Consider the following 26151-nt stretch of genomic DNA (forward strand, 5'->3'; position numbering starts at 1 on the left):
TAACCCTTAAACTTGTATAAAATTTATCTTAATGTACTCTGCAATTCACTTTATGAATCGAATTCGAAAATAAGTGCCAATGTAACAGTTGATCACAAAAATAAACAATGTCATAACATGAACAACATGGTTGGAGAATTCAAAGTGATCTAGGAAGAGTGCAGAGTCGTTGGTTAAGATTTGTGTGTTTAATCATTGCATTTGCAATACTGTGATTGGTAACATCGAACGAATTTCATTCCATTACAAACCAAAATCTTTCGAATTGATTTCTTGGACTTGCGTCTGTTTGGGACCTTATTGAATGAACATAATCACCAACTGCCTTGTCTAAATCTCTCAAAATAAAAGAAATCTTACTGTTCTCGCTAACATTCTGTTCTAGCTTAACATTTTTCAATTCTTTCAATATTTGGTTTTGTTGTTTAAATAGACGCCAATAATTCCATCCAACAAGCATCAGTATCAATATCACGATCAAATAGTATTCTGGAACTGTGAACAGTAAGGTAGCAGGAACGGCGAATAAAAATTTAGCAATTGTCACGAGTGTTTGTCCCGCTATTTCTCTTTCTTTCACAACAGCTGTTCGTTGTTCATTAATTTCTGTTGCTCTTTGCTTCATTTCTTTTTTCAAGTTATTCAAACCCTCCTCCAGTCGCTCGGCTCTGAGTGTTTTGTAGAAAGTTTCAACAATTTGTAAATCTGGTCCAGGTGACAACACTCTTTCAGTAACATCTTGCTCAATGGTTTCAGCGGAAGGACGTTTTAACACATCACTACTGGTCATTAGGCTTAAATACTCTCTCATGGGTCTGCTAAGGTGTGAATTAACTGTCAAATTCGAAATCATTTGTCCTAAACTATAAATGTCATTCACATATGGTTTGTCAACCTCAGGTGCCATGGTTTCTATGGTTCCTTCTCTCACCGAATCAACCTCCCTACATAAAGAGAAATCTGCAAGCACAACTTTAATTTGCTGAGAACGGGCATCAAACTCTTCAATTAAAACGTTATTTCCAGAAATATCATGATGAAGAAGAGAATGTTGGTGGACAATGCAAATAGCGTTTCCCATTTGGCAAAGTACTTGAACAGCAATAATTTGAGGCATATTCCTATCTGTCCCATACCTGTCGTTCAAAGTGCCCAAGTAGAGTTTCATCTTTAGACCAAGTACTTCATCATTTCCAATTCTTGTTTCAAACACGTCATAAATCGTAATAATGTTATCATGGTGAAGCTGCAATGGAATCTTTTCCTTCACATAATTATGTCCCGAGTTTTTTTGAATCATCTTCACAGCAAACTCCAAAGGTTCCTCTCCTGGTTGTTCAATTCGTACTTTAAACACCTTACCAAAGGCACCTTTATCCATGTATTCCAATCGTACAATGTTATCAGGAGTCTTGTACTTGTTCGTGAGATATTCCAGATAACTCTCAATGATATCTTGTTCGTTTCTTTGAGAGTTACCACCTCGGTAAAACTGAGAAGGAATTGAGGGTAAAGATCCGTTCGAATCGTTTCGTCTTGGATTTCCAACGTGACCATTATTGCTGGCTTGATTAGAGGAAATATGTTGTCTGACGGTTTGGGCAACAACGGCAACATTTGGAGGCTGCCTATTGTCCATCGTGTTTCGGTACGAATTTTGTGGGCTACGACTTGGAGAAGTGTTCATTTCTTCCTGACCTTGATAACCGTGTACGATCAATGGATCCTGTGGATTGTTTGTATGATCATTACTGCTCATACGAGTGATGGTAGACGGTTCTCGATGACGATTATAGATCATCGTTTGTGGGTTGCTGTGTATGTAATTCGAAGAATTGGAGGATCCTATGGTGGGTGGAAAGCCTTGATCACTCAAATTATTCGAAGAGACCCGACGAGAGTTGTTGTAAGAAGGGTGAGAAGCCGTATGGTTCAGTCCTGGCTGGTTATTGAAAGCATGAGAAGTGTTGTACGTAGAATGGCTTGAGTAATCACGTTCTTGAGGCTGTCCAGATGAATACATGTTTTGCCATCGATTTTCCATTTTTTTTACTTGACGAGTTCTCGAATGATGGACGAATTTGACACTTGATCAAGAAAAAAAAAATGTCAAGACAACACTCATCATCCTCTGGCAAAAACAAACCATCTCCCACTAGCCTGTCTCATCGTCATCTTGACTTATCGTGCGATGGGTCCACTGAAAGAGAACCTTCGAACAGGTTTCATCGTGTTCCTTCCAATCAACATTCCAAAAAGAGAACCAGTGAAGACAACGACGAAACAGAACCTGAAGATTGGGACCAAAGTAAAAAAAAGAAGAGTGATATCGGCCAAGTAGTTACACTAGAAACAGATGACGTTTATATTCGTCATCTTGAAGTGTATGCAACAAAGACTGGAAGGAAGATAGACAACATAGAATATTTGAGTAACGGAGGACAAGGTCGTGTGTTCAAAGTTACTTGGAAAACTCCACCAAACTGGAATCCTGAACTCTATAAGAAAACTGTTGCCGTGAAAGTTGTGTCCATTGCAACTAAAAGCAAAGAACCACAACTGAAAACCTTTCAACATGCCCATATTGCAAAATGTTACAGGTGCGAAGAAATTGATGGCAGACGTTTTTTGGAAATGAAGCTTTACAAACGCCATTTAGGTGAAAAAGCCATTGAAGAAACCGAGATTTACCGTGTACTCATTCAGATCAGCCAGGCGTTAATGTATTTATATAATGAGTGTGGTAAAGTTCTCCATAGGGATGTAAAAGTGCAAAACATTTTAGTTAAATACTCCGATGAATTCAAAGTAGTCTTGGCAGATTTAGGACTCGCTCGTGGAGAATTAACAATTACTGAAGGCAGATGTGCCATTGGGACTGAAGACTATAAAACTCCATGGCATGAAGACCCATCTCCCAAAACAGATATCTATGCTCTTGGTCGAACTATTGTAAAAGTTATTGAAGGTACACGATATGTTATGAAGGACAAAATTCTTTTTTCAGATCAGTTGCAGCAATTTGTTACTTCTGGATTGTGTAATAGAATTAAATCAAACAGACCAGACTATAAGACGATTCAGGAGCGGGCTCAATCAATGCTGAATGAATACTTAAACAAGCCTCACATGCTGACCTATAATTACGACGATGGTTATTTGAACGAGTATTTCGAAAATCTTAAAAACAAGTATTCCAATAAGAAAGATTCCCAAAAACCATTCAGTTATTCATTATAAGTCATAACATTGTGAAAGAACTATATGATGAACAGTTTATGTCTTGAGTTCATGTCATGTATTTCGACAATATCATCTTGTTCTATTTGAAATTGAACAACTCATTTGTAAACTTGGAAATTGAATAAACGTTCAAGTCATCCAATGACGCAATTTTGCCTTCATTTCCACTGTTAACAAGAAAATAACAAACAATCTGTCATGACTCAGCACTCCCCTTCATCATCAACCACTACTAACACCATCACGAAGCACAAAGAACCATCCTTCCAAGCACCCACCAGGAATGCCATCATTAAAACTGTGACTGGCAAATTTCCCATCACCATTTCCGATTCCACCTCGATCATGGAAATTAAACGAGCGTGGGCTCAACATCAAGGAAATTCATTGGATGATGAGACATTAAATTGCATGCTGAGAGTGGTGTTCAATCATCGAGTGTGGGAAGGAGATTATCATGTGAGTGATTTGCTGTTGAATTACTCTCCTCCTGATGATGAGAAGGAATTGGAATTTCAAGTAGTCGTTTCTTTGAGAGGAGGATAGTTTGATGACATGCATCCAACCGAGGACATCTAAGAACGTTTGAAGGAAGAGGAAAACAAACATAAGCTTTTATTGAATTTAACATAAACGTCATGTTAATATTTAAAATACTATACTTCTCATCAAGCAAGCGAACCAATCATTTGCCCTTCATTGAATTCATGTACATTACACCAGGACTGACTTTCCTTAATTTTGCAGTTCTGCATAGATGAAACGCATCAAGGTTCGCCTCAAAAAATGACAGAAAAACCTTTCAACAAAGCAGCACCAGTTCAATACCTTTCGGAGAAAGAACTACACAAGAGAAAGATAAGAGAGCTGGATTTACAGCTGAAATTTCTTGAAATGAAATTGCGAGTAGAAAAGAGGAAAATACAACAAAACGAAGATCAAAGAAAGGAAATAGAACATCAAAATGAAGAACAAAGAAAGAAAGAAAGGTACGATAAAGAGATGGCACAGGCAAGTGCAAGAGTAGTTGTTGTTTTTAGAGTTTAATTATGGTGGACAGACTATTACTTGCGACGAAATATTATCGTTTCTGTGGAGTCTTTACTAGTTAAAAAGAATTTTCATCTTTGAGTTTTTGAATCAATTGTTGCAAAGAAACAACCCATTCATCTCGATCTTCCTTGGATGGAGCCGACATGTAATAAATCTTTCCCGGTATTTCCACTTTGAATACAAATCTTCTCTTATTGCTCGATTTTTCTGGAGCAATTTCTGAAAGAGCCACTCGTAAATCAATAACACCTAAAGGTTTCGAGAGATCTTTGGCATCATGGAAATAATACAAGTGATGTCCATCCATTTTGAAAAATCTCTTTTTGAAAATGTTAATTTTGGGTCCCTTCTTGTAAAGATTTCCATTCTTGTCGAATTTGGGTTTTACATTTTCGGAAATGGTGCCTTCAGTCAGTTGTGGATTATAGTCTGAAGTTGCAGAATTTGTGGGCTCAGCAGCGTCATATTCCTCGTCATCTTCATCGACCACATGTTTGACATCTTCCATGGAATCCAATGAAGAGGTTGAAAGTGCTGGACTCTTGGATGGACTCTTCAACTGCTGTTGTTGTTGTGTACGATTTGATTCCAATTCAGAACGAACTTGTTGCATTGTATTCTTGTTAATTCTTACTGAAATTCTTTTTGAATTCATATTTTGCTGTTTTGGTATTTTGTCTTTTTTCTCTGAATTTTCATTCACTGTTTTAGGAGGTGTGACCACTGCTGTTTCATTATTGGTACTATTCAAGGTATCATTGGATTGAGTAGGTGAAATGGATTGAGATCTCATCAATGCAGAGCCAGTGTTAAATAAAATTCCTTGTTTCTTCAATTCACGTTCTAACATTTCAATTTTTTCTTTCGCTTGAACGAGTTCATTTCGTAAAATTCCATTATTACTTTCATGCACTTGTTGTAACACCATGACACTCTTTTTACGATTGGCATTTTCAGTCTTGATGGTTTGTTCGAGATCCTTCTTTTCCTTTTCGAGTTTTCTAGTTTCATTTCGAAGTTTTTGTTCATTTTCTTTGAGTGTGTTAATTTCCATATGAAGTTGGTCAATTTCTTCTTTGAGTGAATTTTCTTTGGATACAAATTTTTGTCGTAATTCTTCCATTTCATTTTCGAGATGAGTAATTTTTTGTTTAAATGTTTTTTCACCTTCTTGCCATTTCATTCTTGCAATTTCCATTTCTGTTGACTTCTTTCGAGCTGCACTGAGTTTGTTGGTGAGGTCAGTAACTTTTTCTTTCAATTTTTGCATGTTCAACTTTTCTTGTGGATTCAATGAAAGATCATCTTCTTCTGCATTGGATGAAGCTTGTTGTGAATCTGTAGCAGTGGTTGATTTGATGACTGTTTGTTCTATGGAAGGTGAGCCACTACTAAATTGTGACACCAATTGTTGAAATTCTGAAATTTTCACTTCGAGTGTTTTCATTGAAGTTTCAGAGGTCTTTTCACGTGCTTTCAAATTTTCTCTTTTAGCAGCATTGAGTTGTTCCAATAAGAGCTTGTTTTTGGATTTTAACTTTTCAATGAGTTGATGAGAAGGATCGTCCGCTTCGAGAGCTTTTTTCTCTGCTTCGACTAATTCTTCTTCGAGTTCAATGTTCTTCTTTTCAACTTGATCTAATTTGGAAGAGAGTTCTGCATTGATGGATTTCAATTCTTCGAATTGAGCTTTCAAGTGTGAAATAGTTTCCTGTTCGATTTCTTCTGATTTTTTATCGAGAGGAGTGGATACCGATGGTTTGGCTTTTTTAGAACTTTCTTTCAATTCTTGAACTTCCTTTTGAAGTTTTTGAATTTGTGACTTGTAATCTTCTTCAATGTTTTTGCCAAGTTGATTATTCTTTTCAAATTCTGCTAATTTTTCAGCAAGTTCATCCCTGTTCGATTCTTCATTGATCAACTTCTCCTTCAACTGTTGCAATTCTTCTTGCGATTCCTTAAATTGTTTTTCAAATCGATCTCTTTCTTTTTGAGCTTGCTCTAACAATGATTGACTTTCTTTCAATTGCTTTTTAGTTTCCTTGGATTGTGTCTCGTGTTTGAGAATCTTTCTTTCGAGTTGTGCCGTTTTCTCTTCTTCAAGTTCTAACTGTTCTTTCAGAGATGAAATTTTACTTTCTAATGAAGGAACCAAGAGTAATGCCTCATTCATTAATTTTTGATAATCGTCAGACGTTTTCACATCCACAACGCTCACGGAAGGAGTGATGACAACTTGTGGTTGAGGAATTTCTTTAATCTTCTCACTACTAGTTTGAGAAGATGCCTTGATTGTACCAGTATTTGAAGTTTCTAATGATTGGTTCAAGTCTTTGGGTGTTGCTTCTTTCAGAGTGGATGGTTGAGGATGAGACTCTTCTTTTGGAGCCGTTTCTTGAACAGAAGGAATTTTTTCATCTTCTACCACCACTGTTTGAGGTTTTTCTTGAATTGTTGAGGATGATAGTGGTTGTTCTTCAATGACTGGCTGAGTTTTTGGAATTTCTTGAATTTCTGGTTGTGAAATGGTTTGTTGAGCTTGTTGTTGTGGTACCAGTTCTTGTTGTGAAATTTCCTCTTCCGTCAACAATTCTTGTTCCTGAATATAATTCACAGTGACATCACTCGAAAGTTCATTAATCTTGGAAGCCAATTGCAAGAATGGAATAGTTTGTTCTTCCACAACATTGGTCATGGGTGACAAGGTCACAAATGCAAAACTCGCCGTGTTCACAAAAACTCTGGAAAAGAGTAAACATTTGAGAGTAGTTGAGAAGTAATCGTATTCATCCGATTCGGAATAGAGAGCTTCAGCAACATCTTGGAATACTTTACAACCGTTTTGACGAATGGTACGATGTGGATCGGAAGGTCTTTCTGCATCTAAATCAATGACAGTAAATCGACTTTCTTTGGTTAAATTAGTTTGAGTGTCGTGTTGTACAAATTTAATTTCAAAGAAGGCCGAACTATGTTCTGTGTGAAGTGTGTGAACGATTAGAAGGTGTATTTATCCAATTCAATAATCAACGTGAAATATATTGAAGACAAGGACCATGTGTTAAATTTGAATAAATTTACAAGTCACTTACTTTTGGATCGTTTCGCCAAAGCACCTGCCACGGATTCAAACAATTCAACGTCACTTGTCACAAACACTTCCGTCAGTCCAACAATTTCCACAACATTGGTTTCCTCCTCCACCAACACGTCCAACTTGCTTTCAACATTTGAATTTTTCAACAAATCATTCATCAAAGCATCCATTCCATTTTCCATTCCACAAATTTCAAAAGCATTCAACGACACTGAAAATTCAATATTCTCAGGCGACTCATTCATAATATAATTAAAAATTAATCGAATAAATCGAGGAACAATTCCATCAAACTTTTGAGGCTCACTCTCGGAGGCCCAATTCGAAGCTTTGGTTGTATTTCCGAAAAGTGTGAAAGTTTTACCTGTTTGATAAGCACCAAACGAAAACAAGGTACAATGTTGACCCTTCAACACTCGTTGCATCATTTCATGGCCACACGTTGCAAAGACATCTTCCTGAGTGTTGGTCGTTTTTAAAATTCTTTCAAATGTGAATTCGACACTATTGGAAACTCCGTGCTAATGTATTTGAGAAATGGGTATAAAGGAGAGAAGAGCGGGCATGTTGATGGGGTTGTGTCGATGGTGCAGAGATGATTACGACCGTGTTGATGATGGTGTTGAGTCAATTGCCAAAAATGGTTGATGTCAAAGATTTTTGATGAAAATCAAAACAGTATTGTAATTGAATCCAGTCGAATGTTGACGATGATGACGACCATGATGAGAATGGTGATTCCAAACAAAATCGAAGGAAAATAACAACTTACTTTGATCAAAATGTTTTTTCCGTTCTATTGAAAATGATGTGAGATTTTGTTGAAAAATGTAACACGAGTCACATACTTTGTGAAAAGCTGCACAACACTTTGGTTTTTCACTGCCACAGCTTTCGACTTCTGACTTGAGGAAGGGTCGAAACCTAACACCCACACGCATGGGACTCTCTTCCTTTTGAGCTGGTGGAATGACCTGTGATGACATTTTTTTTGAGAATGACGGCTGACAGTGTAAAGCGCAAATTTGGCGAACGGTGGCTTTTTTGATGTTGCGGAAGACTTTGTTCTATGATTAAAGAACCATCTAATCCTGGACCAAATTCATTGTATACCCCAGCTGGTGAATGTTGAACGGTCTCCAATTACTGAGTATTGTGAGCAAATCTTTCGTCAACAGAATGTAAAGCTGTGCCTTCTCATTCATGAGATGAATAATGTGTCTCAAATCTCACGCAGTCGTGCACTCTTTCCCGATAAGAAACTGCTCATTATGCTGAAATTCAAGAATATCGAATTGTTCTTTTCAAAACATGTTGTGTTAACTGTAAAATAAATGTGTTAACACTGTAAATATTTATGCTCCATATTTTGGACTCTTTCGTAACTTATAAGCTACTTCAGCTAGTATAAAATCAACAAGTATGGATGAATTTCCAGCATTTTCCAAGCATGATTTTTCTGTGAGATGTTCATTGTTGTCTCTTCTGGTTTCTTCTTCACAATATTGGACGCAAATCATCGATGGCTCATCAAAAACGAGGTGTGAAATATTTTGTCCATTCTTTTGTTGATAACTTTGTAATGGTTTGAAAAGAGATTTTGTATGCTGCGAGGTCATGGTCTCATTAAATGGGCAGCTAAAAAGTAGCACATGATAGACCTTCAAGGCAGGTGTTGTTTGTTGCATCTGTGAAAATTTTTCTGTAATTTTCTTGATCAATTGATCCGCATGTTCGATTCTTAGCACTTTTTGAGATGTTTCCAATTTCGATACATTATCATGCAATAACAAAATGTCATTTTCTAACATGGCTGAAGCAGCATTCTCCACTAATGCGTCCTCTTGATCGCTGCTGAATAGATCGCTAACTAATTTCACCTTGTCCTTTCTGTTACAAAAAATTTGTAAAACACTTGCGTTGGTGGTCCATGTTTGAACTTTCAATTTCTTGTATTTACAAAATAAACTTTGTTTTTCTAATCGGAGTTCGTTGTGTTTTTTCCAAGACTCCTCTTCCTCATCATCTTCGGGCTGTATAGGATCATAATAATCAAACAATTGCATCATGTAAGCTGTGTCTGTATTCATCAAACTATTGTTGAAATCGGAATGGGTTAATTTCCGAGTATGAATGAGTGTTGTGCCACCCAATCTACAAATACGATCCATTTCCTTGTGCTTGGATTGTTCCAACAAGAAACTTTCTGCAGACGATGGATTATGATAATTCATCAGCACTCCTTCCAGAAACACAAAAAGACACTTTGATGTTTGGGCCATTTTTATTTGATGGTTCTCTATTGATCGTCGTGTTCTTGCAAGTCTCATATTCTCTAGGGGCCTCCAGAAAGGCTTTTGTTCGGATTTCAATTCTTTGATAGCTAGCTTCAGAGGTTTTACAGGTGCAAAAGTTGAGAGTGTCATTTGGAAGATTGATTCACTCCTTCATCACCAAATCAAATTTTGAAATTAATCCTTGAACGGTTGCTGTGTTGTTGGCAATTGTCTTTAGGAGTTGTTTCTTTTCCTCAATGTCCTTTTCTCGTTTGGAGGCTGCTTCTGGTGTACATTCTTGAAGAGATCCAAACATGGCATTCAAATCGAATTTATCAAAGACAGAGGTCAAAGTGTAGAAATGTTTTTGTATTTTGGATAATTCGGAGAGGGCTTCCTCTTTTGAGAAGGGTTCATCGAGAGAGTTTTCTCTGGTGGTGAGTATAAGAAGTAGTTAATTATAGTGATGATGGAAATTTGAATTTTGAAATAATATTGAATACGTCAAATGGTGATGATTATATTTCATTTCTGATTCATCCAATTCAACCTACACTTTATCAAAATACTTTTCAAACATTTTCTCAAACATGTCTAGATTTTGGCTCAAGCCTTCCAACACTCGTTTCGGATGATGCGAAGTCATGATGATGAAATAAATTTTTAATTAAAAATGCTTCCCCTCACAGAACAACACACCAGAACCCCACAAAAGAGGTTCAATTTGGCTGAGAATTATGCTCTTCTAAACACAAATAATCACTCTTCAGATGAATATATTCCGATAGATGAAATGAAACCTCATCAAGATATTATGCAAATGTTTCGAGATGCCAAACAAAATAATACTTATTTGAAAGTACAAGCTCCGATGGTTCGCTATTCAAAATTAGCGTTTCGATTATTGTGTTTGGAGTATAATTGTGATGTCGTGTATACACCAATGATGATGGCCGATAGTTTCAGTAAATCACAAAAGGCTAGAGACTCAGATTTTGCAACACACGTTCACGATAAACCTCTCGTGGTACAATTTGCAGGTATGGTTTGGTTGTTTTAATTTTGACAAACTTTTTCATCAATTTATTTGACATTGATGAAATATTATTTTCAAATTATTGTTAACTATTGAATGTGTAAATTACCATCATTTAATATTATATCTCGCTCTTTCACCACTACAGCCAATAATCCAACAGATTTTAGTTTGGCTTGTCAATATATTGCACCTTTTTGTGATGGAATTGATATCAACTGTGGCTGTCCTCAACCCTATGTCATGAAAGAAAATTTAGGTGCAGCCTTAGTGACACAACCACAAAAGATTTTTGACATGGTCCATGAAGCGAACAACAAGTTTATATCTGGAACTTTTCGACCAATTGGTGTGAAAATTCGAATTCATCCAGACGATGATTCCTTAGAGTTTAGAAAAACTATTGATTTAGCAAGACAAATTGAAAAAGCTGGTGCTAGTTGGGTCACTGTTCACGGTCGAACTCACAAACAACGAACAAAAAACACAAAGGTCAATCCAGATGGTCCAAAAATTGTGAAACAAGCCTACAGATCCCTGTCATGCATAATGGAGACGTTTTTTCATTGAAAGACGCAAATGATTTAGCTTCATATACTGGCTGTGATGGAATCATGAGCGCACGAGGTCTGTTAAGCAATCCTGCACTTTTTGCTGGATTCAACCAAGTTCCTTTCGAATGCATTGAGCGATACCTTCAAATTTCAATTCAAGTCGGAGGTATTCCTTTCCAGTTGCTTCACCACCACGTAATGTTTATGCTGTACTCGCATCACCAATTTCTATCCAATGATATTATTGAGTTTAGTAATTGCACCAGTGTCGCCTCAATTTTAGACTTCTTTGAGGATAGAGGTCTTTCCATTTCACTGTAAAGCGGCATTGATTAATTAACATCAACTCGAATGGCGGTAAAGTATGCGTGATCCTCGGATATTGATAGTAATAGGTGTCGTAGTTTTCCACTTCACGAATCTCTCTGAGATTGTTGCACCCAGTTTTGTGAACTTGGTTTTTCTCCAATTTGGTTCCAGCGCTTTGGCTCAGGTCGAGTTTGGGTTCTAAAATTCTTTTGGAAGGTTTGGCAAAAAAATTCGGGCGAAGCGCATTTTGGCTCTCTGCAAACAAATGCGACTGCAAACCATGTCGTTAGTATGCAAGAAAAAAATGTCTGCCTCTTCATCACCCTCATTTCACAACACACCTACTTCTCCCATAGGCATGATCACGTTGGCAGGTGACAAGAATGGCAATTATAACGGTGCGACAAATGTTGCCAGTACGTCAACAATTCCACACCCCGAAAGGGCTAGCTATAAGCTCAAGCATAGTAGCAGTAGTAGTAATGGTAGCAACAAGTCATTGAGAAAGCACTCTTCATTTCCACCTCTTACCAAGCAAGAATTTAACTTTCATCAACTCAATGCAGAGCATCATGTACAGAATGATATTTTACCGAAAAAGCATCGTATAACCTTGATTTTTGTGAGAATTCTAGGCATTTTGACGCTAGGCATTCTCGATGTGGCTCTCAAGAACTGGGAAATATCGCTTATTGTGGATAGTTTAAGAATTGGAAATCGAAAAATTGTATATAATTCGACAGATGGTCATCGAGTGAAAATAACATACATGTGGAATCTTCTACTCTCAATATTAACATGTGGAATTTGGTATTTCATGGGTGGCATGCATACACACTTCTATAGCGTGATTGACATGAGACTATCATGGGGAGAGGTTGATAGACCTCGAAAAATACTTCTCAAGCATTCAAAAGCTGACATCTTTCCAATTCCGCTCAATGAGTTTGTCGTGTGGCAACCCCATCCACATGACTACAAGGGAGAACTTCGAATTTTCAACATTCACATGGGCTTTAAGAACGAACTCATTTATTTCCTGTTAAAACTCCTTTCCATACTCACGCTGGGTATCACAAGTCCTTTCGCTGATTACTTTTGGATGTACCACTCTCTAGGAAAAATGTATCTAGGAAAAGGTAGATTTATGGTACTTCCTCCAACATTGGCACAACCATTACTCAAACAGAATACTAGTAGAAACAGCTGCAACAACACGTCTGTGCAAGATGAGTCATCACAAGAACCAACACCCATTTACAAATGTGACTACCCAGTTCTAGGTCAAGATGTCATTCGATCGAATAGTAATAGCGATCCAAGTGGAGCAACAAAAACTAGCAATGACTCGTATTTACCTCTCTATGAAATGAAATTGGGCTTTTCAGGTTCACTCGCCAAGCTCTTCTACAAGCACTGTGTGGTGAATTGCTTCACGTTGGCGACATGTGGAATTTCCTTCTTTTTCTGCTTGAATTCACATCTCTTGAATGGTTATTATAACAAAAAGTGTGCAGTGCAGTTGGTGAGTTTGAGCTGATCGAATGGTAACATCTGACAAAGTGTTCGAGCATTGTTAGAAAATTGAAACATGAAGAACGGACAAGGTACGTCGAACATATGATGTGTGACGAAAAAGAATATTGTGCGTCATGCTTGCTCGAGCTCTTTAAATAAATGGTTACTAGAAATGAGAAACAATTATGAATTCATTAAGACAAACGATTATCTTCATTTTCATTTTTGTTGGATAGAAAAAGCGGCCCAGAACAGACATTTGAAAGTGTATGAACAAGGTGTAGTACCAGGAGTATGGCATGAGCAAGCAGCACTGCAAGGAAACAAGAATACGAGGCAAAGACTTGCTCAATTGCTTCAACAGCAATTTTCGAATTAGTGTGAATATGAAAGCTTGAGGATAAAGTTTCCGCTCAGTTTCATAATTCAAGTCGTCGCTCTTTGCGCACCACGTCACACAAAAAAAATGGACGCATCGCTGATTCACAACGACAAATATTTTTCATATTGGCTAACGTTTGTGGCTCTCTTCCGAGGCTTTTCTATTGTAACGGGATACATCCGACCACAAATTATTACCAAGAATGTGTATTCTAAAAAGAAGGAACCACTGGATCCGTTATTTGGAAGAATGTTTGCAAATTGGACCGGAGGAAGTATTTGTGCTTGTTTAATCTTGGCTTTATATCCACAATCACTTCCAATGCATTACATGAATTTATGTGCATTTGCTATTGCTTTAGGACATGCCTTGTTGGAATTTGGATATTTCAAAACCATGTCCTTCGTGAATGCTAGTCCAATGTTCTTCTTTGCAGGTTCATCTTTGGCTTGGGTGATGAGTAGAATCATGTCTGGAAAGTTGATGTAAACGTGATGAATCATTCAGCGCAAGAATTAAAATTTAACACATCATTACTTGCATTATTTGGAAGTAAAATGATATTTATTATTAATTAGATTTTATTTAAAAATGTATCGTGCATCCAAGATTGCCTCATATGTTTAGAGAGAATTTAGGAAATTAATCCAAGCAAGCGGCCATTTTGATCGTGCAGATATTAAGACCCTTAATTTTCGTTATGATGAGTGTTAAATTCTCTTCTGACAAATGTCAAATTCTTACAATTTCTGTGGCGAGGCCAGTAAGTTTTTCTTTACAGCAACTCTCTTCCGCCACCACAAGAATGCATAGGCAGGAACACTACCGAAAGCCACACTTGCCACATACGCGACAGCGATGGCTACAAACATGTTCATGTATAGCAATGCTACACATGCAGAAATGGCAAACACTGGAATACTTGTGGAGCCTAACATCATGGCAGAGGCAGCACGAACACTTGCTTGCTCTCCCTATGGAATTGTTTTTCAACCATTTCATTTGTCGTTTCATTTTGGGTAAAATATAGATCATAAACCATGATGTGTTCTTACTTACCTGAGTGAGCCAAAGTGTCACCATGGCAGTCAGAAAAATAGCAGGGAATGCTGTAAGTAGCCCAGAAATAATGGTTAATTTCAATCCACTCAAGATAACAGAAATTGCAATAATGATAAATGCAAAAATTCCTCTTGATAAAATCATCCACCATGCTGCTTTTTTGGGTGGTATGGGGTTTTTTGGAATGGTGATGGTCCAATTGAATGGAATGCTAATGATCAACAAGAGAACATAAAAAGAGCAACCCAATCCAATCAATACTTCATCAGACAATGTCACCGTTCGAGTAATGATAACAAAAACACTTGCAAGAACGAACCAAACCAACAGTGACAGAAATATCACAAGACACATTTTCAAAATAACATATCTCCTACTGTGGGGTTGTATCTGTACTTCTGCTTGTACTACTGTTTCTGAAGCTTCTGCCACACCATTGGCTACATCATGGTGTGAATTATCTTGGCTCATTCCTGAACTATGAATCACTTCTGAGGGTTGCAATAAATTTTCTTTCGTTGACTCGCGTGATAAATCGTCTTCGACTTCTTTCATCTCAGAGGGTACTGGTAATTCATCATTGTCGACTACCGTTGATTCGAAACTAGTTTCATCTTGAACAGACAATTCATGAGTTGTTTCAAGTGACTCTTTTGTGGGAGTTTCTTTCATTTTCTCAATTGATTCTATTGATTCTGTTGTTATTTTCTTATCTTTCCAAAGTAGTGATTTAAGCTTTTCAAACAGGTCAGGAAATACCTTCCACACAAGCAAGAACAAGCCGTTGCAAAAAAGAGCCCAAGGTATGACAAAAAATTGCTGAACCAATACATGCTTTTTCTCTTCCCACTCCAAATTTCGCTTATTTGCCTCAATAACAAACCCAATAGCAGCAGGTACAATGGTGGTTGGCAATGTTCCAATCACTCCACCGATTTGAGGTCCAAATTTTTCGATAATCACCGTCACAAGAATTGCAATAACTCCCGCAAATAATCCGCTCATGAATGAATTGAAATAGAGAGATTGAACAATGGGCCAGACCCATTCATCTAAAAAGGAATCTCTTGTTCCATTCACAATAGGAGATGAATTGTTATTTTCCAAAGTTGAAAAGGGAATGAAATCATTCCATGCTGTCTCGTAACGATCAGCCACAGATATCTGAAAATTGGAATTTAAGGTTGACGATGGAGAGTTCGTTTGTAATCCATCAGCATGATGTTTTGTTGCCAATGATGACGCCACAAATTCAATTTTTCCAAAAATTGCAATGATCATCAACGAAGCCAAAATTGCAATAGTTGAAATTCTGTTCGTGCAACGAAACGACGCCGGTATCATCTTTGCACTGTGAGAGGTTGTTGTTCAATTTGTTTAACAATACTTGGTGTTGAAATGGAGTTGCTGCAACGGAAAAGAATCATGCTCCGGTGTGCGTGATGAAGGTGCTCACAAATTTTTCCTTTCTAAATTTCCTTCTAAATGATTGAGAGTCCAATGATTATTAATAAATTTGAATTTGTACTTCAGGTAAATACCACAACACCTCTCTCGGAAAATGATGGAATTCAACCGTTTTCATCACGGACACGTGTAACCTTCTCCGAGAGGATCAAGTTTTTTAGAATTGAACTCTCAATTCTCATTCAGACGGAATCTGTCTTCAACAACGTAGACAGTCATTTGTGTTTTGCCAAGCCTTACTGAATGATAAAGCTCAATATTATTTTTTTTACATTTTGATGATGCAAACTTTGTAATCTAACATCAACGTCATTGCATTTCTCTTCGCGCTTTTTCATTTAAAAATGCAACGAGAAGACACTTTACTCTCAGCAACAAATGAAAATGAAACGAATCTAATTTTAATTGATTTTTTAACCCATGGTCAACTACTAGCAAATAATTCCTTGTTTATTAAACTCAAGAACAAGATGGAAGCAGGAACTCGATGGTTAGCACGAGGTTTTTCTACAAATTTTGAATGGGTTCATTCAATCGGGACAACAGTAGAATCATCACAGAACGATTTTCAAAATAATTGCGAAACGCATGTGTATCTAGAATTTCCGTATGATGTCAAAATCAGTTACAATCAGCAATGTATTTTAATCACTGACTTTCTCACTCATCAATTGCTCGTATGTGATTTAATGAATTACTCTCCTAAAGCATACATCGACGCTCCGAGCGATTTTCCTACTCATCAAAAGTTTGTGTCTCAATGAAATATCTGGAGAGCTTCTTGTATGCAATTCATCTGGTTGTCAAGTACAAATTTACAAATAGGAAATTAGCGAATACTACATTCAAGCCAGCTGTCCAATTAATTTAACAACAAATAGTTGTAACACTCAGAGATTTCCAACTTTGTCCTTGGTACAACAAGTTTGGCTGTGTGTGCTTCAGTAAGCCTTCCAAATTCCAAGGAAATGAGCAATCCATTTAATGATTTCTTCAATGTGTGTTACTACCCGCACTAGCGCTTTCTTGTTGGTTCGAAAAGTCCAAGCTCTCAATTTCTTTGGAAAACCTAGCACCAATCACCAATCAACTAGTTCTCGTTTAAGAAGCTTCAAGTCAGACACAGCTGTGAGATTCATCAAAAAAAAACCAATCCAATAGCAAATCAACATGAAAGTAGAGGTTATTCCCAACCTTTACATGTCATCGTTACTACTATCCATTGGCATGTGTGTCTTCATGCATGTCCTGTGGATGGCCAGTATGACCCATGCACAATCCTCGTGTCCTCACCTGGATTCAGGGCTTATCAAATTCTCAACTCTCCCCAATTACAATGTGCTGAATGCAGATTTGACTATTACTCAACGAACACTTGTGGACAAGTCTCCTGGTGTGAAATTGAGAGCCATTCAGGTCTTGAGCGGTGCTTCCCTTGTATTCAATGATGTGGCTGATATCGCTCTTGATGTTGAATGGATTCGAGTGGCGTCTGGTGCTTCCTTCATTATGGGTTCTCCTTCATGTCCAATCCAACACAAAATTGTGGTCACGTTTTATGGTAACCGAACAGCAGACGACGTGATTGGAGTGGATCCATATGATAACACACCTGGTGGTAAGTTGTACTTGTTGTTTCATGCTTTGTAACAACGAATGTTATGAATGGTCACATCATTGCATGACCACATTCCTAAATTGGTCACACACGACATTAATACTGGCGGATGTCCAAACTTCATGTATTGTGGATACGATCACCAATGAAACAGGTTCTAAGGGAATTGTCTTTCAAAGTGGATCTATGGTTCAAATCCATGGACAAGTTCCAACACCTACATGGACATTCCTGGCAAAGACTGTCAAGGACGGAGAGAATGTGATCAAGTTAACCGAAAAGACCTCATGGAAAGTAGGAGACTCTCTCGTGATCGCCAATACAGATTATGGAGAGTTGGTAGAGACTAGAAAGGTGCCATACTCTGAAGGTTTAGGTTGGATGAATGGCGTTCCTTTTCCTGCTCAAACTGAAGAGAGAACAGGTAAGTTTTTAAAGTCAAAACATGTTTGATTCACCACTGGTTTAAATATCACTGACATTTGTTACGCGATGATCATTGTTGATCTGAACATGTACAGTGGTGAGCGTTCTGGATGGTGGTTCAACGCTCGTGTTAAACAAACCTCTGAATTACACTCATTGGGGTAATGCTCACATGAAAGCTGAAGTTGGAGTTTTGAATCGAAATATTGTGTTTCAGGGAGATGTCAACTCGGTGAAAGATTCATTTGGTGGTCACATGATGATTCGTGTCGTTGAAAAAGCAACCTTAGAAGGTATTGAAATGACACGAATGGGTCAAAGAGGTTTCATGGGAAGATATGCCATCCATTGGCACATCCTTGGCGATAAAGCTCCAGAAAATGATTCGTATTATATCAAGCCGTCCGTAGTTCATCATGGTTTCCAGAGATGTGTGGTCATTCATGACTCGAATAATATTTTGATTCAAGGAAATGTATGCTACAAGAATGTGGGACATCAATTCTTTTTAGAAGATGGTGGTGAAATGGGAAACAAATTCATCAAGTACGTATAATGGTTCATGTAATGATTTTTCTGACCTATTCCATGCATCATAATTGGTACCATTTTCTTTTTTCCATGAAATCATTCAATCATTGTTGAAAAAACGATCATAATATAGAAATTTGGGTATTGATCCGATTGCTGTTGGTAATAACGATCCAACTCAGATCCTCCCCTCTGACGCAGATGTGAGCGTATTTTGGATTACTAATCCAAATAATACATGGATTGGAAATAGTGCCGTTGGTTCAAAGGTACGTTTTAGTTGTTATTTAGAAGATGATGTCATATTGAGATGAATAATAATTGATTAATTCTCTCATGTTATTCATTATCTTGGCAAAATAGTTCAATTATTGGTTTTCAATGCCATTAAAACCAACGGGATTGAGTTCCTCGAAATATGCCAATAATCCACTCATGACTCCAAGAACCATTCCTTTGAAAGTATTCGAAGATAACATTGCTCACAGCGGAAATCAAAATGGTAAGTCTTTTCATCAGCCAATTTTATTCATTTTGTATTCATGTTGAATGCATACGTGATTGGTCCTAAAAGGTATTCATATCGATGATATGGTCATGCCAAATGGTAAGACTGAAGCAGCCTTGTATCGACCTGCAGATCCCTTTGGAAAGCCGGTCGTGGCTTATTTCAAACGTGTAATTTCGTATAAGAATCGAAGATATGGAATTTGGTCCGAAGGAGGTCCAGTGTTGTTTTCAAACATTATAGCTAGTGATAATAGAATTCAAATGGGATGTCCACCAGTAGGTATTTGTGTATATTACATCATTATTGGTTTTTATTTCATGTTACGTTTTTTGTTAAAATCTTTAGGGACCTGTTGGAATTTTCGATTCAACCTTAATTGGCGATTCAGAAAATGTTGGAGATTTGAAATCCATGCGTCCAGGACTTGATACAGATGGTAGAACACGATCCATTCCATATGCCATGGCAGATCAAATCACCAAAGGATTTGAGACCTATGATAATGGTGGTCCACAAGTTCTCGACTCGATTACTTTTATCAATTTTACTTCGACTCCAAGCATGCCAGCTGGTGCTTTGGGTGCGTTATCGAATGCTCCTTTCAAACATGAATCAAGGTACGTGAATTTTCTTTAACATGCAGATTTATTTGAGTACTTTCATGCCACCTACGAATAGAAATCGTTATCAAAATTTAAAGTTCATCAATGCCAATGAATTTTTCTTACTGAATGGAGATTACGATGGTAATAAGGGTTCGGTCATTCTCGTGACTGATAATTCTATCAAATCTGTGGATCCTGTGAAATTCAAATCAGGTGGTTGGCTCATTAGTAATGATTCGGTTGTTGCTTTTAAAGAGTGTATTTTCAAACAGGAATGGCAAGGAGGAATGTGTCCTCTCTTTGCTGAAGGATACTCTCAAATTGTGACTGTGAATCCAAATATTACCGGAAGTGATACCACCGGTTCCAATGGTGTGCCTTATCCTGACGTTGCAGATCCATTGAAGAGAGTTCCTAGAATTCGATATATTGACATGGTGAGAAACAGAGAGACTGTTGGCAATGGTGCTTCGATCAGTCGCTCGAATGGAGTCATTGAGTTCATTATGGATGTAAATTTAATTAATAGAGGATTTTATACAGTGAGATGGGTCCATAATACACCAACTCCAAGAGCGCTCAAGTTTATTCATCAAGGAACAGCCCTCAATGACTGGCTGGTCATGTCCGTGCAATACGCAAAAGGAACAACTTTCACCATAACAAAATCAAGATTTGGTAACCCCACCACAATGCAAAAAGGAAATTCCATGGAAGAGATCATGAATGACCCAATGAAGTATTTCTTTGATGAAAAGTCAGAGCATTTATTCATCAAAATGCAAAATAGACCTGATTATGGAAAATATTATAGAGAAAATTGGAATTTCACAGGTATGTTTTGTGTTCATGATCCTTATAACTTTAGATCTAAATTGCAAAATTCGATCCAACCTCTATGAAAACAGATCCAATTTCTGATTTTTCACAAGTGACGATTGATGCCTCATGTCCCAATGATAAGTGTTCTCCATCCTCATTCGAGCTTCCACCAAATGCAAACCTCTTCCATAAGATGTACAACAAGGAAGAGCGTTATGCTGGAATTCTTCAAAGCTGTCAGCAATCATTAGTCTCTCCTGTGAAATTCGTACCAAAACAAGGAAGTGGTGTAGTCTTTGCCTTCACATCACCAGATCGATTACAAATGGATTTTGTCGTGCATCACGACTTGGTAGGAACTGCCACAGAAATTGAGGTTGGATTTGGAAATGAAGGTCAAGAAAAGCGCTTCCTTAAAGTCCCATACTACATCTCGCCTCATTCAGTGGCAAGATTCATTGTGGATTTGAGTTACAATGATTATTTAAGCTTGTTGAGAGGAGAAATGTTTGTTAAAGTGTCTTCTCTTGCAAATCCAAATGGCCATTTGAGAGCTCAGGTGTTGTGTAATAATGGAAAGACAAACGGATGTTCTCTTCCATCACCCATCGCTAAAGTAGATATGTGTGCTGCTGTATCGAGCCCAACCATTGATGTCTATACAGATTTTGAGAAAACAAAATCCCTTTGGACCTATTCTGTCTTTAGCCATGCTCTAGATTCGAGAACTGCGTATTTAAATTCTTCTCATGTCCATGCAGATGGTTGTGGAACTTCATCCTTACGAGTTGGATTCCAAAACGGTGCTGTTGCTATGAATCGTGTGGATAAGAATGCAGCACGAGTGGATTTAACACAGTACAAGTATTTGGAATTTTATGTGAAATCATTGACAGGGGCTGTCAAATTAGTGCTTTATCCATCAGAGACAGTGAACAATGCCGTTGTCGATTTACCCTCGTATCCAATTCAGCCAAGGCACATTGACAATTATGTGATTGATGACACTCGTTTTTCAAGAGTTCGAATTCCGCTTGCAGAACTTGCCACTACTTCCAAACTCGAAGCCAATATCACAAGATTGTTGTTCAAATTGGCATCGACTCATACCTCAAACTTTTACGAAATGATTTTCGAGAATATTCGTTTCATTAAGGAAGCTGGCTCCCCAGAACCTACCCACATTCCAATCACCTCAAATGAAATTGCATACTTGACTGATTCGACATTTTGTGGATCCAAAGTGTCTCAAGATCCAGACTATGATCCATTTGGAATGAGAACTGCTGTGTTACCTCCAGAATTGAGTTCTTCTTCACCTCTGCCACCTGTTGAACCTTCACGTAGTATGGCTCATAATAGAACTGTCTCGAGTGGAAATGCAAAACTTTCTCATGGATGGTCTGTGGTTGTTGTGTCCACCCTGCTATTGGTTTTGCTAAATTGGATCATGTAGACTGTGATTTTACATTTCCAACATGTGCTAATAAACAATAGAATGGTCAAATCACTCAACCACATCTTTTTCATCTCTCCTTTTAAAAATAGTGAAAAAATGGTCCTCTCATTTCACATCCATATTTATGTTTTGGATTATGAAGTGATATTGTGAATTATTGAATTTGTTCGATTTTGGTTTGTTTGCCAAATTCCATTTCGACACCAAAAAAAACTGAAAAAACAACAAGCAGCTGTTTGCGAAAGCTGTGTAAAAAATTTACCGTTACAAACAACCAACAGTCGGCAACGAACTTGCCCAACGGTAAGTATGTCCATTAAGCATCCGCGTCCTCATGATCATATCATCTCATTGTTTTAAAACAATGGTGGTGATGATACTTTTATCGTTTTGTTGTGTTGCAATGATGATGTACTTCATTCCGAATGGATGATGATTGACTATGAACAGCTAGCTCTCATTTAAAATATACAATTGAAGAGCCACCATCATCGGAGAGATATTTTCGATTTCATCGTCGTTGCTATTAATTTTGAGTGAAGGAGGTTGTCGAGCCTTTCGAAACCACTAATTATTTCTATATTTATTCATTGCACCTACACATTGAGACAAAAATAATTTATTGTGTTCAAATTCGATTCCATACAACACATCATCATCATCCAACAAACAAAAACCACCACAACTCGTGCCATCATCATGGACTTTCTACTTCACTTGAACGCTTACCACGCACTCAAGAATCAATCTCAAACTTCCGAAACGGAAAGTGTTTTAACTAAACGACAACTTCAGCGAACTGAAAAACAAGCTAGAAATGATCATCTAGAACTTGTCAAACAAAAACAGTCGCTTCAAAGTTATCAAGAAGAATTGCAAACTAGGTACAGAGTCTTGCAACAAAAATTGCAAACACAACAACGTGAGCATGAGCAAATGAAAATCGATTTAAACAGCAAAATTGAGAACCTCATTAAGGATGGCAAAACTATGGAACAAAATTTTGCATTGCTCACCAAGCAAAAAGATGGAGATATTGAAAATTTAAGATCTAGAATGGATATTGAGGCCAAGCAACATTCGATCTTGAAGAAAGATTTAGAGCAAACCATCGAAGAACTAAAAAGGCAAATATCTGAGAAGGAGAAGAAAATAGAGTCTCTCAGTTCTGAGATTCTTTCCCTACAAGAAAAGCTTCAAGAAACAATTACAACAAGCAAGCATGAAATTGAGACATTGGAGCACCAAACTGCCACACTTCATTCTGAGCTTGGAGAATTGAAATTATCGTTCGTGACTGAAAAAGAAAATTTGATGAAACAAATTTCAGATACCGAATCTCAATTAATTATGGCACAGCAAGAACATTCATCTCTTCAATCAACCTATAACTCTACTCTCCAAGATTTACACAATATCACGCAACAGTTAGAGGGAAAGAGTGAAGAAATCAGCGCCATTAACTCCCAACTGTCGACATCACAGTCGGAAGTATCTAGATTGCAAAATGAAGCTTTAACGACAAAGAACAAATTAGAAGCAACAGAAAAAACAGTGGCTTCACTCACAAAACAGTTGCGAGAAAATCAAGATCAGCTCAACGAAATTCAAAAATCACTTTCCAATAAGGAATCCGAGTTACAACGTTCAGAAAACTCTCTGTCAGAACTCAGAGAGACACTCCTTCAAAAAGAGAGCCAAATACAAAAGGAAGAAAGCGAATTTCGTGCTCTGGAAAATTCTCTCAGACAAGAGGCATCATCTCTTAACACACAAGTTTCTAACTTAAAGTCACAACTCGAAAGTCTCGAGAAAGCCAAGCAAAATCTGCAAGAGGAAAAAGAACAGGAAATTACTCTGCTTCAATCTAATATTTCTCAAAAACAAAAGAACATTGAAGAATTGGAAAGAGAGAAAGAACAAATCTTACACGATATGAAACAAACAACAGAGACATTGAACAGTCGTATTTCTGCACAGGAGCATGATCTCAAATTGCAAAAGGAGCAGAGCAACTTTTTGAAAGAAAATCTCGAACATACAATATCTGAATTACAAAATACCATAATGAAACGAGAAGAAGAGATTCAAAAGGCCAGCGAGGATCATCACGAAAAAGTGGAAGAACTTCAACTCTCTATTAACACCTTAACTCAAACTTTGTCACAGAAAGAGACAGAAATATCACGTCAACGTGTTTCATTTGAATCTCAAACTGATACACTGAATAACCAAATTGAAGAGTTAAAGAAGAATCTTGCCAAGAAGGAACTCGAGCTCTCTCGAAAAGAGCAAGAAAAAACACAAGAAATTGCAGAGCTCAATAACACTCTTGATCACATGAGAAACATTCTGAGCAAAAAGGAGGAAGGGCTTCATGAAAAAGAAGAGGAAGCTACCTCATATATCGAAGGGTTAAATAAGATTATTAATGACCTACGAAATACCATCACTAACAAGGACACAGAATACAAGAGACTTGAAGAGGAACACAAAAAGGAAGTGGATACACTCAATGATATCATCTCACAGCTCAGATCAGAAATATTGACTCTCAAAGAGAAAGATCTTCAACGAGAAGAGACCATTAATCAGTTGACAATGGAAATTTCCAAGCTCAACACTGAGAAAGAGAGCATGGCTACCAAGGAAGAAAACAAAAACAAAAAGGAGGAGAACTCATTGAAAGAAAAGCTCGACGAAGCCTCAAGAAATGTCACCAGATTGCAATCCTTGTTAGATAAGGAGCGTGAAGATAAGGTGAAGCTAAGCAATGAGAAGACTAAGCTTGAAAATGATGTCAAGAAGGCTATGTCACTACTCACGAGTAGCAACAATAATCATGCTCATGAAACAACTCTTAATTCTACAATCAACAACAAGATTCAAGCGTATGATGAAAAAATCAAGGAACTATCAAATACTCTTACAAAGGTTCAAAAATTGTACCAAGAAAAGGTCACGAGACTCGTCAAAGAGAAGCACACGATGCAAACCGAGCTCAACAAACAAACAGTCACAACAACCAATGGAACTGCAACAAAACCAAACGTTGTCACTCCTGAAGTACCTGCCGTACATATTTTCAATCCAATTGGAACTCCAATTTCCAAAACCAATGCATCAAGCCACGACGCTCCAGAAACACCTCCAAAGCAAATCTCCACTCCTGTCACTCCCAATGTAAACACTCCATCTACACCAAACTCTACCACAACATCCACACCTCCTGTTGCTCTCTCTCCAGCCATCCAATTCCTTCTCAGAATGAAGCAAGAAGGTTTCAAACTTGAGGAAAAGCCATACTATTCCGAACTCATGGAAACAATGAAAGGCAAGTCAGTAATGGCCCTATTCAGAAGAGCACAACAAGCTATGCCTGGTGATTTAGATCCAAAAGATTTGTATTACTACACTGAGAAGGCCATCGGTAAATGGATCTCAACAATTTGTAAAGAAGAATACGACACTACTTGGACATTATACGATAATTTGAAAGATGGTGGACTATTTTGTAAAATAGTGAATAATTACATCTTCCCAGAGTACTCTAGCCCATCCAACAACAACACTCCAGTGTGCCTTTTCAAGTTACCAGTGAACAAGCAAATTGAACAGGAAAACGTTGCACAATATATGAAGTTTTGTACAGTGTTGAACGTCAAGCCATTGTTCACTTATGAACAACTTGCAAAGACCTCAACAAGTTCCGCTGAGAAACAAGTGATTTTACAAAATTTGTGCATGTTATTCGAATTGAGTATGGTGTGTCAACAAAACAAGAAGAGAAAATTCGAATTTATTGAAATTTTGAAAAAGAACCTTTCCTCACGAACGAGCTTGGACCGAGTTTCGAGTACGACCACATCTTCGACCACTTCATCAACTGCATCTAATGGCACTCATGACCACCCAGAATCTGCCGAACACAACAAGAAAACGAGTCGATTCAGTCTAAGCCCTGGCGGTTTGACTGGAATTAAAGACACAATCAAAGATTCATTCTTCAAGAACCTTACTCACCTTAAGGCAGGAAAAGAGACCACCAAACCATTGATTGAGGGAGAAGAAAAACCTGCAGATGAATACTTTGACTAGGAGATTTGCATGTAAATAAAGCGAGTATATTGATCGATGTTGGGATCATCACTGTGATTCTTTTTCGGAGGATTTTAGTGTTGC

At 37.6% G+C, this 26151-nt stretch overlaps 13 protein-coding genes across 13 annotated transcripts; 8 read left to right on the top strand and 5 right to left on the bottom strand.

The window, feature by feature from the left end:
* Positions 1 to 235: 235 nt before the first annotated feature.
* Positions 236 to 2044, bottom strand: C9374_000739 (uncharacterized protein; the record flags this gene model as incomplete). The annotated part of the gene is made up of 1 exon (XM_044697349.1): positions 236 to 2044. The coding sequence occupies one exon, from the start codon at positions 2042 to 2044 to the stop codon at positions 236 to 238; it is 1809 nt and encodes a 602-aa protein (XP_044551881.1).
* Positions 2045 to 2106: 62 nt separating this feature from the next.
* C9374_000740 (uncharacterized protein) lies at positions 2107 to 3240 on the top strand (the record flags this gene model as incomplete). The annotated part of the gene is made up of 1 exon (XM_044697361.1): positions 2107 to 3240. The coding sequence occupies one exon, from the start codon at positions 2107 to 2109 to the stop codon at positions 3238 to 3240; it is 1134 nt and encodes a 377-aa protein (XP_044551882.1).
* A 201-nt stretch (positions 3241 to 3441) lies between these two features.
* Positions 3442 to 3789, top strand: C9374_000741 (uncharacterized protein; the record flags this gene model as incomplete). The annotated part of the gene is made up of 1 exon (XM_044697372.1): positions 3442 to 3789. One exon carries the CDS (start codon positions 3442 to 3444, stop codon positions 3787 to 3789), a length of 348 nt encoding a protein of 115 aa, XP_044551883.1.
* Positions 3790 to 4351: 562 nt separating this feature from the next.
* Positions 4352 to 8379, bottom strand: C9374_000742 (uncharacterized protein; the record flags this gene model as incomplete). The annotated part of the gene is made up of 4 exons (XM_044697383.1): positions 4352 to 7272; positions 7389 to 7914; positions 8166 to 8189; positions 8242 to 8379. The coding sequence occupies 4 exons, from the start codon at positions 8377 to 8379 to the stop codon at positions 4352 to 4354; spliced, it is 3609 nt and encodes a 1202-aa protein (XP_044551884.1).
* Positions 8380 to 8748: 369 nt separating this feature from the next.
* On the bottom strand, positions 8749 to 9675 carry C9374_000743 (uncharacterized protein; the record flags this gene model as incomplete). The annotated part of the gene is made up of 1 exon (XM_044697394.1): positions 8749 to 9675. One exon carries the CDS (start codon positions 9673 to 9675, stop codon positions 8749 to 8751), a length of 927 nt encoding a protein of 308 aa, XP_044551885.1.
* Positions 9676 to 9832: 157 nt separating this feature from the next.
* Positions 9833 to 10249, bottom strand: C9374_000744 (uncharacterized protein; the record flags this gene model as incomplete). The annotated part of the gene is made up of 2 exons (XM_044697405.1): positions 9833 to 10100; positions 10224 to 10249. The coding sequence occupies 2 exons, from the start codon at positions 10247 to 10249 to the stop codon at positions 9833 to 9835; spliced, it is 294 nt and encodes a 97-aa protein (XP_044551886.1).
* Positions 10250 to 10342: 93 nt separating this feature from the next.
* C9374_000745 (uncharacterized protein) lies at positions 10343 to 11275 on the top strand (the record flags this gene model as incomplete). Its single annotated transcript, XM_044697416.1, has 2 exons — positions 10343 to 10709; positions 10854 to 11275. 2 exons carry the CDS (start codon positions 10343 to 10345, stop codon positions 11273 to 11275), a joined length of 789 nt encoding a protein of 262 aa, XP_044551887.1.
* Positions 11276 to 11872: 597 nt separating this feature from the next.
* C9374_000746 (uncharacterized protein) lies at positions 11873 to 13108 on the top strand (the record flags this gene model as incomplete). The annotated part of the gene is made up of 1 exon (XM_044697427.1): positions 11873 to 13108. One exon carries the CDS (start codon positions 11873 to 11875, stop codon positions 13106 to 13108), a length of 1236 nt encoding a protein of 411 aa, XP_044551888.1.
* Positions 13109 to 13552: 444 nt separating this feature from the next.
* Positions 13553 to 13957, top strand: C9374_000747 (uncharacterized protein; the record flags this gene model as incomplete). Its single annotated transcript, XM_044697438.1, has 1 exon — positions 13553 to 13957. One exon carries the CDS (start codon positions 13553 to 13555, stop codon positions 13955 to 13957), a length of 405 nt encoding a protein of 134 aa, XP_044551889.1.
* A 251-nt stretch (positions 13958 to 14208) lies between these two features.
* On the bottom strand, positions 14209 to 15874 carry C9374_000748 (uncharacterized protein; the record flags this gene model as incomplete). The annotated part of the gene is made up of 2 exons (XM_044697449.1): positions 14209 to 14442; positions 14528 to 15874. 2 exons carry the CDS (start codon positions 15872 to 15874, stop codon positions 14209 to 14211), a joined length of 1581 nt encoding a protein of 526 aa, XP_044551890.1.
* Positions 15875 to 16341: 467 nt separating this feature from the next.
* Positions 16342 to 16761, top strand: C9374_000749 (uncharacterized protein; the record flags this gene model as incomplete). Its single annotated transcript, XM_044697460.1, has 1 exon — positions 16342 to 16761. One exon carries the CDS (start codon positions 16342 to 16344, stop codon positions 16759 to 16761), a length of 420 nt encoding a protein of 139 aa, XP_044551891.1.
* A 406-nt stretch (positions 16762 to 17167) lies between these two features.
* On the top strand, positions 17168 to 22434 carry C9374_000750 (uncharacterized protein; the record flags this gene model as incomplete). Its single annotated transcript, XM_044697472.1, has 11 exons — positions 17168 to 17615; positions 17770 to 18039; positions 18137 to 18587; positions 18706 to 18841; positions 18936 to 19074; positions 19147 to 19358; positions 19429 to 19700; positions 19762 to 20522; positions 20597 to 21911; positions 22251 to 22272; positions 22420 to 22434. The coding sequence occupies 11 exons, from the start codon at positions 17168 to 17170 to the stop codon at positions 22432 to 22434; spliced, it is 4041 nt and encodes a 1346-aa protein (XP_044551892.1).
* Positions 22435 to 22668: 234 nt separating this feature from the next.
* Positions 22669 to 26067, top strand: C9374_000751 (uncharacterized protein; the record flags this gene model as incomplete). Its single annotated transcript, XM_044697483.1, has 1 exon — positions 22669 to 26067. The coding sequence occupies one exon, from the start codon at positions 22669 to 22671 to the stop codon at positions 26065 to 26067; it is 3399 nt and encodes a 1132-aa protein (XP_044551893.1).
* Positions 26068 to 26151: the final 84 nt, after the last annotated feature.

The sequence above is a fragment of the Naegleria lovaniensis genome, assembly GCF_003324165.1.
Source record: "Naegleria lovaniensis strain ATCC 30569 chromosome Unknown tig011, whole genome shotgun sequence".
NCBI classification, from domain to species: Eukaryota; Heterolobosea; class Eutetramitea; order Acrasida; family Naegleriidae; genus Naegleria; species Naegleria lovaniensis.